The sequence below is a fragment of the Anopheles marshallii genome, chromosome X (assembly GCF_943734725.1).
Source record: "Anopheles marshallii chromosome X, idAnoMarsDA_429_01, whole genome shotgun sequence".
In the NCBI taxonomy this organism is placed as follows: domain Eukaryota; kingdom Metazoa; phylum Arthropoda; class Insecta; order Diptera; family Culicidae; genus Anopheles; species Anopheles marshallii.
In genome coordinates, this window is record NC_071325.1 from 9,187,047 (window position 1) to 9,198,734 (window position 11,688).

The 11,688-nt window shown below is 52.8% G+C and overlaps 1 protein-coding gene across 1 annotated transcript; it reads right to left on the reverse strand.

Moving 5' to 3' along the window:
* Window positions 1-210: 210 nt before the first annotated feature.
* LOC128712665 (uncharacterized) lies at window positions 211-10,186 on the reverse strand. Its single transcript, XM_053807556.1, has 2 exons — window positions 10,148-10,186; window positions 211-1,917 (listed from the first exon to the last, which is right to left on the reverse strand). The coding sequence occupies exons 1-2, from the start codon at window positions 10,184-10,186 to the stop codon at window positions 211-213; spliced, it is 1,746 nt and encodes a 581-aa protein (XP_053663531.1).
* Between the last annotated feature and the right edge of the window lie 1,502 nt (window positions 10,187-11,688).

Genomic DNA, 11,688 nt, shown 5'->3' on the forward strand with positions numbered 1-11,688 from the left:
CTTCATCTCTTCTTTTTCTCTCACTCTCACTTCTTCCTATTTATTCTACTTTTACAGTGATTATGTCGCCGTAAACATCCGCTCAGATCAGCTCAACGCGCCCGAAATGACTGTTTATGCCTCACGCACTTATAGCTGCAACGACTTCTTGTTGTGTTTATTTGGCTACGTATGACTCGACTTCAGACGCACGGCACACTTTTGGGGGGCTCATAAGGAAAGAAACTTCAGCAGCGCATCGTAGATGAGCCGCGGATTGATGTCGGAATCGGCCGTGTAGCGGACGCCACGCAGATTGCCATCATTGTGCGACAGCACACCGTACTCGCCGACAATGAAACCGTCCGGGGTCTTTTCCTCCACGCGGTACTTCCGATAGTTCCGTCCCTCCACAACGTACCCCACCTTCGAGTCATCGCCGGAACCCGGTACGGGGGCCAGCGTCTGCACTACGGGACCGGCCGGTGGTCGTACCGCAAATCCGTCCTCCTGCGGCTCGGCCTTATCGAGCCCGTGGTTTTGCTTCGGCACAAACTTCCCTATCGCGTTGTGGATCGAGCCCGCATCCTCCCCGTCCACCGTCGGTGCATTCAGCTGGTCGTACGGGATTTTGTCCAGCTCGTTGAAAACTAACCGCACCGAACCGGAGGTTGTGGTGGAGGTGGCCGTGGTGGTGGATTCCGCTGCAGCGGATGCCGTCACCGTTGTCGAGGCGACCGTCGTCGGATCGAGTGCCGAATAAGCCGTTTGCCAGTAGCTTGAGGGCTGGGAGTAGATCTTTGCCGGCTCCGAGTACACCTTCGCCGGCTCGGAATAGACTTTCGCCGGTTCGGAGTACACCTTGGCGGGTTCGGAATATACCCGGGCGGGCTCGGAATAAACCTTTTCCGGCTCACCGTACACCTTCGCCGGTTCCGAGTACACCTTCGCCGGTTCGGAATAAAACTGTGCCGGTTCGGAATAAAACCGGGCCGGTTCCGAGTACATCTGCGGGACAGCTTTATCCCGCGCTGACTTCAACTGCGCCTTCTGGTCGCTCTCCAACCGCGTATCGCCGTGTACATCCCGCCATGCCAAACCGTCCGCTGGCTTTCGCTCGCGATAGTTAACCGCCTGGAAGGAAGGCCCTCCTTTCGACTCTTGCTTACGCTGTGTACGATAACGCTGTTGGGATGTGACCGGTGGAGCCACCAACTTCGCCACCGAGGACGATTCTCCCTTGGCCGAGTCTGGTTCCTCCTCCTTGCTGATCGTCGGGCCCAGCTCCTCCACCGAGAGCTCGCTGCGATGCGCATTCGAATGGCGCACGGGAGATACCACCTTCGCGTACTCTACCGGCTGCTGGATCGCTTTGGCACGTTTGGCGTACCGGCCGGGTGACATTACCATCGGCACTATCGTTGCCTTCTCCTCGTCCTGCAACGTCCCAACGGTAACCGTGGTAACGTCCTCCAGTGTCGTGACCTCCGTACTCTCCCCCGCGGTTCCGTTCGTCTCCATCAGCGGCGTCGTGGGCTCGCTGTCAACGAACCACGAAGGTGATGAGGTAGTGACCGGATCGACAGTATCATTCACCGACTCCACCGGGGCTACGGTCGTTGTAACCGGTATCGTACCACTGCTACCACCAGCCCGCTGTCCACCTCTCCTGTAGCCGTAGAACCGCGTACTACTCCGGTCCAGGTCCTCCTGGGATGTGAACAGTGCCTCGATCGGCAGTATCGTATCATCCTCCGTGTTGGACTGATCGAAGAAGAAATGCCGAAACTTACGCAACCCACGGAAGTTGCGCGACGGTTGCTGAGGTGTGGCAGGCGTTACACCGCCGGCCGGCTTCATGAGTATTGATAGGAACTCTCGCCCTGATATGATGTCACTCGGTGCAGGAACGCTGCCCACGCGAACGATGGCCAAAATCTAGGGTAAGAAAAATATTTACGTCGGTCAGATAGTGTATGCTGATGCTACAAAAGTTTCAACGCAACGTAATTTTGGTGAGAAACTCAATCTCAGTTCAATCTGTTATTGTTCAATATAAAGTTTTAACCAAACAAAGATTTTCTTGAGTGGCATTGAAACCTCAAGAGAAGAGAGTTCTTTGACTACAGTCAGTCAGTCCTGTGTTCAGAATTACTTCAATAGTGTACGTATTTTACTTCGCATTGCTGGAACCTCTACATTTTCCATCTTTTAACTTTGAATAACCCAAATGGCGTCTTCAAAATAGACAATTACTGATAACTTCTTCAATCAAGTTGAAACCTCAAGAGAAGAGTTCTTTGACTACAGTCAGTCAGTTCTGTGTTCAGAATTGCTTCAATAGTGTACGTATTTTACTTCGGATTGCTGGAACATATCCATCTTCCATCTTTTATCTTTGAATAACCCAAAAGGCGTCTTCAAAATAGATAATTACTGATAACTTCTTCAAGCAGGCTGAAACCTCAAGAGAAGAGTTCTTTGACTGTAGTCAGTCAGTCCTGTGACCAGAATTACTTCAATAGTGTACGTATTTTACCTCTCATTGCTGAAACATCTACATCTTCCATCTTTTAACATTGAGTAACCCAAATGGCGTCTTCAAAATAGATAATTACTGGTAACTTCTTCAAGCAGGCTGAAACCTCAAGAGAAGAATTCTTTGACTACAGTCAGTCAGTTCTGTGTTCAGAATTACTTCTATAGTGTACGTATTTTACTTCTCGTTGCTGGAACATCTACATCTTCCTTCTTTTATCTTTGAATAACCCAAATGGCGTCTTCAAAATAGACAATTACTGATAACTTCTTCCAGCAAGCTGAAACCTCAAGAGAAGAGTTCTTTGACTGTAGTCAGTCAGTCCTGTGACCAGAATTACTTCAATAGTGTACGTATTTTACCTCTCATTGCTGGAACATCTACATCTTCCATCTTTTAACATTGAGTAACCCAAATGGCGTCTTCAAAATAGACAATTACTGATAACTTCTTCAAGCAAGTTGAAACCTCAAGAGAAGAGTTCTTTGACTACAGTCAGTCAGTTCTGTGTTCAGAATTACTTCTATAGTGTACGTATTTTACTTCTCATTTGCTGGAACATCTACATCTTCCATCTTTTAACTTTGAATAACCCAAATGGCGTCTTCAAAATAGACAATTACTGATAACTTCTTCAAGCACGGAAGATCTAGCTTTACTCGTACCTCTACAGTAGGAGGTGAAGTATTCTTTATCGCCTCTAGCACTAGCCGCCTCAAATATATCTCCTTTCCTAAAAAAAACACACGTGCTCCGAGAGGTGCCATCACTCACATTTGTCGGCACACCATTTCCCGTCTTCCAGCACACAGGAACCGAATGACATTTGCTACTAATTAGACAATTTTAACTACTTCCCCGCGACAGAGCGCGAGCGCACACGCAAAAGGTTAATTCCTGCACTGGAATGATGTGCGCGGAGCAATAAAAACTCGTCCAAGTCTCTCAAGGTTTCCGAATTTCCGTACCCCAAAAAAACCCCCCAAAACCACCGGGCCTAGAAAGCAGTACGAGATGGCGTTGTGGTTTTTGTTTTGGTTGGTTGTGGTTTGATCTGCCCGGAACGATTGCGACGTGTGTGTTGATTCTGTCGTACCGTGCCGCGTTCGGCAGCAGCGACAAGAAGGCGAACGAACCCAGAAATAGTGCTGCCCGTTGGGGCATCTTGGGCAAAACGCGCGCAGTCACCAGCACACACGGCGAGGAGTGGCCCGGGCGTTGTTTCAGGTTTTTACTGCTGGTTTATTGTTTCTTCCATTCGTACGCGCTTCGTCCGTACGTGTGTGTTCCGTTCCGTATGGTAACGCAGCTACATCCCTTTCCAGCCTACCGCGAGTCTCGGTACCGCCGCCGCCAAGCTCGCGTGGAAAAAAAAGGGAAACTCACTCGGGCGGTGGGCGGTGGTGTGTAGTGCACATAACTCGCCTTCTAAAACGCGAACCGTCCACCGCACGGTCCAGGGCATCCCTTTCGGTACGGGCAGCAAAACCGTAGTGCGATCCTGTCCGGCAGTATAAACAAAGAGCGGTTCACACCAAACCAAACCGTCCGAGGTGCGGTGGTGTGATGTCTCCGCACCGTGCAGTACCACACGGTGCAGAACCGGCGTGCAGCAAGCGGGCGAACCGAACAGCCGGTGATGGGGAGGACGCCTAAAGTAGAACGGCCTACACCGCGGTTGAACGAACGGAGGCGAAGCAAAACGAAGCAAATAAAGCCAGTGAAAAGATAGAAGGCTGAGGGGGGTGGGGGGAGGGGGTCGAGGGAGAGGGTGGCCGAGAAAACGAGAAGGATCGAAGTAATCGCCGATCGGCCGATGTAAATCGCCCGCGGCAACAAATCGCAAAAGGAAAGGAAAAACTTACCCCACTCTCCCCCCCATACCTTCCACTGCCTTCCAGCCTTCACCCCCGCCCCAGCACGGACTGCTCATCCACGTACGCGAGTGGAACGAAAGAAGCGCACCCGCAAAAACCCATCCCCAGCATGCAGCAGCGGCGAACGCGCCAACAGCCAATTTCATGGCCATCCAAGGCCGTTCAATGTCGTTACCGTGGGCACACGCTAAATCGCTCCTTTTTGGCCTGCCCGGTGCCTCGGAACGGAAGGAGAAACTTCTGTGCGCGCGTCTTCGCGTTTGCTGCCTTTCGGACGTCCGTCATACGCTGGCTGACCCGCAATTGGGGTCTTTTGGGGGGGGGGCAATGAGTCTCCCTAGACGACAAGGTTCAGCTGCGGTTGCACCCGGATTCTAAACCCGGAACCATGGCATGGCGTCATGATTAATAGGGCCAGCCAGCCGGGAGTGCGCAAAGCGCAAACAAAACACCACTCAACGGCAGACCTCGACAGCCTCGGCTGGGCAGTGATTCATGCCAGCTGTGAGTGCAACCGCGAATGTCCCGGGCTCCGTTAGCAAGACCGCAATCGTGTTTAGGTTCCCGGGAGCAGGACCAGCACCGTACCGTGGCCTTTGCAATGGCCTTCGTACTGCAGTGACCACCGATTACCTGCCCGGCCCCGGTGGAGGAGGGATTGGTTTGGGCAAGTGTTCGCATGAATGGGCAATATAATTAGCAGTAGCGGTAGCGCTCGCGCACATATGCGGCGCGTGGGTGTCGAGTGGGAACCCTTCAGCAAAAACTCAATTCTGTGGCCCTGAAATGCTTTTTGCACGCCGGCCAACAGCCGGGGCCGGGAGGTTTGACAGTGCGCTCTTGCCCGGTCGCATGCTCAATCTAGCGGCGGAAAGGTTTGTCCGGCTGTCTGAAAGGCCCAAACCTGCCGGATACGTATCAATGAAGCGGTGTCTTGGCCGGTCAATTACCGCAACAACCGTCATCCGCCCCGGTCCATTGATGAGCGTTTCACAACGGCGGTAAGCACGCCGTCTTGCAAGGGCTCTCCTTCCCACACCCATGTCGCAAGGGTGCTGGTGCGGTCGCCATTAATCACCACAGCGTCGGCGAAACATTCAGCTGGCTGCCACCTGAATTCCTCACCCGAACTGACATCCGAGGTCCGTAGCGGTCATCCAACATCAGCCGGACCGCAATGAAACGCCAAACACTTCCCGCTCCGAACGCGAACAGAGGTGGAAGGGAAGGCATTGCAGGTCCAGGCATGGCACAGGAAATGGAATCTCTTTCTGTCCAGCGCCAGAGTGCGATCTGAATTGCGTCAAACGCCGCACAGACAGTCGCTCAGCACAGCATTGTCTGAAGCTCAAACGTCCAACTCCATTAATCATGACGCAAATCATCCTTTTCCGGAGCATGCCCGCAAAACTGTGACGTATGTCAAACGTCAAAAGTTCGGGTGCGGCATCCTTAACGTAGGAGATGGAGCAATAGCAGGCGAAAAAACTGGATCGTGACCCTAACGCGTCTCGTCACACCTTCAAACAGTGCTTCGTCCAAGCTCGTGGAGACTGCACATTCCAGAGCGTTTTAGCGATTCCCGGGGACGGTGGAAATGTCACCTCAGGTGCGTACTTGAGCGTGGCTTTGACTCCGTTAGGCGACGTCCGAATGGAAAGTATCGCATTACCGCAGAAAAAAAAACCCCTTGTCGATATGCCAGCCCGGCTGCACACCGCAAGAAGTCGGCAGGCAGAAAGTCTGTCAATGTCAGGTGGCGCAAAAACTGTACAAGCACAACGCCACTTCCACGTGGCGGCGGGGAGTTCTGAGTGAGGCAACCTAATTTCTTCGGTAACTCAACCCCGGCCCGGTGGCATCCGATGCGCGCCGGTCTCATTTCGGTAAGGCCTTGCACTCGATGCCAAGCGATACGCGAGGGTGCCCCGCGTGCCAATGCGGTGAGACGCAAACCGATTGCGTTGGCGCTCCACACCTCGGTGGCATTCGGCGAGGTACTTTCACGTCCATAAGTCCATGGGCATTCCAGCGGGAATGCGAGATTCTAAAGATCTCCAAAACATGTCGAACGCAAGTCTTTGCGAAGTTACTCCGAAATCCCAAAGGCCCAAAATCTTAAACTCCAAAATTGGAGTTTAGCCGTCAACTGTACTTGACAAGTCGATCAATCTGTCAAATGGCGGTCCTAACTTTGTGTCATTTTTTTTTATTATCTGTCTTTTTCCTATGGGTCTTTGCTACCTACTACTACGCATAGTAGTAACAGGGTCATTAAAATCCCAGTAGCCCAACACGCAGTAACAAAGAACGAATCCAAAATATCGCCTTCAGAATTCAGAGCGAAAAATCGAAAGTACTGCCAGTAGCCGCTATTAATCGCGCAGAATTAATATTCCCAGCAATCCCGCTGCAAAAAAAAAACAGAACAAGCTTCATCCGCTCCACAACAGCAGAGGACCAAAGCCGCCGGCCCTCGCTAATTACCATTTTTGCAAACAAAAAAAAATGTATCGCTCCCTTTCATTCGCTCCTGTGCTCGGCCGCTCGGTTGCAATGTCTGCCACCGCCACTTCCCTGTTGGCGGCACAAGGATAAGGAATTTTTGGGAGTGTTGCCCACCGGTTGGACCGTGAGAAACACACGACTCGTGCCGATGCAAAGTGATTAACGCTGCGCCGTTGGACCAGGGCAACCCGGTCACCTGCCGCGATGGGTCCTGCACGGGTGCTTCGCACATCCAAGCGCCATTCTGACTGGCGAATGATGCAGGCGATAAGATAGCGAGATAGCTTGGTGTCCCCCCCCCCCCCCCCCCCTCCGGGGGGAGGGAGTTGCAAATTAGGTGCAAACGCTGACGCACCTTCCAGGCGGGCAATTGAGATGGGGACCGTGTGCGTAGTACGGTTGGGTCCTCAATGGAGTTGCGCGGTTACGTAACGCGGACACATATCTAGAACCGGGTCGAGCCTCGGGCCGACGGTACACCCAGCCAATATATCATGACGGAAACAAGACGTCTGACAGGTTGCCTTACTTCCTTAGCCAGCTCCAAACGGACTGTACACTGGTGGCGCGTGTCACCAGGTTGCGTCGTCCGGTAGATAAAACTGATGTCATCACGAACTGTTCTCCGTGATCCACTCTCTCTCTCCCTCAGGTTTGTCTTCTCAAGTGGCGTGTGAAGTGAAAGCATTGTATGTCCACCGGCCGGAATCTCTGTGGTGATTTCGGTGACAAATCAGATGCCCGCCGCTAGCTGATACCGAGCCCCGCGGTAGTCTTGGGACGCAAACCTGTATTTCCTTTCAAGTTCACAGCCGAAGCTGTACTGCCCCGTATCGCAGCACGGGGCAGGTCCGACCATCAGGGAGGACTTGCAAACTTGCCCAGAAAGAGCGATCGGCTGCAACACGCCTCTGCGTTCTAATTCAGCGCATTCGGCGCTACTGCTTCCAATGGGACCGGACCTCTTTCCCGTCCGCCTAGAGACGTGTCTCTCGCTCGCTCTCGCTCCTGACGGGGGGAGACCCAGAATCTTGACTTGGAGTGCTTGGATCGATCCAGTTTGTTTTTTTTTTGTGCTTTGCGTTCCCTTCCCATTCAGGTTTTCAGCATGGGGACTTTTTTTTGTCGATTGTCACACGGCTAGTGCTGATCGGCTCCGTAACTGTTTCCTCGTCATATCTGACATATGTACGTGATCACTGATCGATCACGTGATCCTACGAGCCTGACGGATGACGTACCTGTAGCATGATCGTCCAGTGCTTCGGCACCAACCAACGCCCAAAGGAGGTACCTTTCAGACATTCAATAATATGCTGCTCATTCTTCTGGCAAGCGATCATCACATTCGTTCTACGCCACTTGATTTTCAACACTTGTGGTGTTACAAATTAAAACCACAACAAAAAAAAGCCCCAATAAAAAATAAAATGCATACCCCACTTACAGGCGAAGCGGAATGGAAAAGTGAAAGTCACTCCACCCGCGCGGTTCGCGTGAAAACCGAACCTGTGGTCGCCCTTATTTACCACGGGGCCCCCCGTTCCGCCAACGTGGGTACCGTGCTGCTCGCGAAAACAAAAATTCCTTCCAAAGCACCAAACCAACAAAAAAAAATCAATGAACCACTCTCGGGAGGGACACACCATTGAGCCATTTCTGTTTCCCTTTTTGCCACACACACGCCGAGGGGGGAAAGAAGGGGAGGGGGGGAGGGGAAATAAGATCAAGGTTGAATACTAATTAGTTCGCGCGCGCAGCGCCCAGTTCCTCCAATTGAACGGAGCAACACCAACCGAACGTAAACGAAACGAACAACGGGCAAAGGAACTGCCGAGCGGCCACCCTAAGTCGGTGGCGGTAACCACAGCTAACCGTTCGCACGATGAAAGACAAAAAAAAAAACAACGGCCCACCACGGATCCTCGAACTGTACCAGGAACCTTTCATTATCAGGCGCCCTGGTGGTGAAGGGTGAAGACGCACGTAACTCCGCTAGGGGAGTTGACTCCCTGGCTGGTTGAAATTTCGTGCAGCTCCTCTAGCACGGTGCTACAGACGATATTTTCGATGGCGAGGTGCGTAATAATGGAAGCACTTCAAGTTATAATGAGTTGCTGATACGGAAATGGATGCCGATATAGCAACTCTCAACAACGACTCTGTTGCTTACAGATTGCCTTTTACATCTCTGCAGTATTTGGTGGACTGAGCGAACGAACTGAAACAAATCTGAGGTCTTTTAATAATCTATTAACCGCTGGAATGTGTCGAGGGCCGCCAGCAACGTGTTGGCGCTGGTACAGTTATGGATACGGTGGGAACGGTACACGCAGCACAGCTGGCCAGCTGGCAGAAGGTCACGGCTAAAGACACGCTTGTATGCATCGCAATGCGCATGCAACCGGCATTATGCTTTCACCCACCACTCGCACGCGTACCCCGAACAGGCACGGCGAGTACGAGCTGATGTTCGGCGAGCAAGAATGCACCGCGTCCAAGCGCGGCTTTCGCACAACATTCCGAGGACTCGGTGCGCGTTCGCACGGAACCGATCGGAACTGGCAGGCTGTGGCCCGCGTCTAGGGCAAGGTTAGCGCTAGCGATCTTCATCGCACCGGACGTAAGGTCCCTGTGTCCCATCCTCGAACAGTGTCAACCTGTCAAGCTGTCACGCAGGCCGCGCTGGGCACGGCTGGACAACTCAATGGGGCGTCCCTGGGTCCCCCTAAAACCGCACGCTGACATCAGATGTCTTATTCCTTCCGAGTGCCCCCTGGCCACTAATTGATGTCAATGGCGCACATGGGGAGGGAGAAAAAAACGCCTCCTTCACGAGCGAATGGCGTGCTTTACCAAAAAACGCTAGAACACGCACAGTGCAACGTAGTTACAACATCACTCGCGACTACCCGTGCAACTGTCAGTGGAGAAAGTTCCAAACTACCATTGGAAGAGACTCCGAGAAGTCCGCCCGCTCCGGAAGATCTCGTACAAAAACGATCGGTTCTAACGACTTCCACGAGATGATCTCCTTCTTTGGCCCATGGCACTGTGAAAGCCCGCGAATCCCGCTCGTCCAAACTCTGCCTCACGTCAAACGATGTCCACTGAGTCACCACTGCCTTGGCCTTGGGTTTCCCACGGTTTAGTTCCCCGTTCCCGGGTGGGGGGATTTTAGGGAGTTGTGTCACCCAAACGCGGAAAATCCTACCCGCTGTCAGGTTTCGGCAGCAAAACTTACCATTAAAAAGCAGACAATCGAGGTAACGATCTGTTCCATCCTCCCGGCGGTGCCTGTCGTCATGCGAAAAAGGCGAGTAGAGTGAGAGAGATCGTGTAACGCTCCTGTGTGTTCCAGCCCGATGAGGACGCGTGGGTCCCAACTTTGACGTTTTATAGCCGCGTCCGCCTTCCCTTTCCGGCTACCTATGAAAGACTTCCGTGCTGTGGCAGTTTCGCAGTGTTTCCTTCTGTTGGCACCAATTACTTCCCGCTCGACGGTGAGGAAGTACGGCAAAGAACTGAAACTATTTTCTGCCGCTGAGCTGATAACACGAGTTTCGAGTACTAGAACCGTTGCGGAATGAACTGAACGTAGTAACCTCACACGCACGCGCACATTTTATGTCCCACCCGGGGATACACAATGAAAACGGATTTTTGGAACAAACACTAAATGAGACTCCCCTTCAGAAGCACAATGTCAACGTACACGCAGAAAGCTTAACGCTCTGTTCTGTTTACAGTTTGTCGCTGATTGCTTGTGCCAGCTCTGGCGCACACTCCGACCCAGTCCTAATGCAACGCATTCTCGATAGCAGGGCAAGCGAAGGCAAGGAAGCGGTCCGTCGACAGCACCAGCACGACACGGTTCTGCTGCTGGGGCAACCGTCGCTCCGTTGGCTGCGTCGACCGGCAGACACCAGGCAGCACCCTAATGGCGGCACAGTACACGGGCCGAACCATATTGCATTCTGCTTCAGAACTTCAACACCGATTCCAGCAAATATTCGGGCAATAATCCCCAGCACATCACAGTCCCGGCCCTGCCTAAAGGTTGAGCTCGTCGCGCTAATGAAGTTGATTGATGTGATCACAAAACTCCGCACTTTCCCGCTAGATGGCGCTCGTGCCCGTAGCTCCGTCACTGTCCTGGTAAGCTATTGGGGTGCGATTAACTGCTCCCAAAAATCTGTTCCAGTCGCGGGCGACTTCTTTGTCGCACGGTACCTCCGCAGTATTCCGGTTGATTGGCAGTGTCCTTTCTTTCCGCTGATGGATCCATACAATCGTACACGGGTACCGATCGACCAACCAAGCCGCTTCCGGGCAAACTGACCGCACTGGCCGGACAGTGCACACAAGCACACCCTTTCTCTCTGATATGACGGTATCAGCAGATGAATCGAACCTCACCGCACTGGCGATAACAGGCGCGAGTACTCCTCTGCGGCTCGGAGCGATCCCGAGGCATCTATTCTACAGCGCGGACGATTCAGCACTGACAAATGCTAAGTGAAACAGAAATTAAATTGGCACGATATACATATTTTGTTTCCATTCTCGCTGCTGCCGAGCGGGCTCCACCACCCAGCCCACCACCACCGTCACCGCCACCTGTCGCTTGCTGCAAGTCGCGCTGGTTGCGGTTGGGCGTCGCTGGCTAGCCACCGGCGGCGGGTGCAAGGTACAGGTACGGCGCTGCTGGTGGCAGCAAGCGGAGAGGCCTTTACGTTCGTGCGTTCTCGTTCTGCTCCGCTCCTACGGTGGTGAAGGTCCGCT

What these genes read in the sequence shown, in the direction of transcription:
- LOC128712665 (XM_053807556.1), bottom strand. Translation starts at nt 10,186, where the DNA reads ATGGAACAGATCGTTACCTCGATTGTCTGCTTTTTAATG. An exon ending in CGATTGTCTGCTTTTTAATG is followed by an intron (nt 1,918 to 10,147) that starts GTAAGTTTTGCT and finishes TTCTTACCCTAG; the next exon opens with ATTTTGGCCATCGTTCGCGT.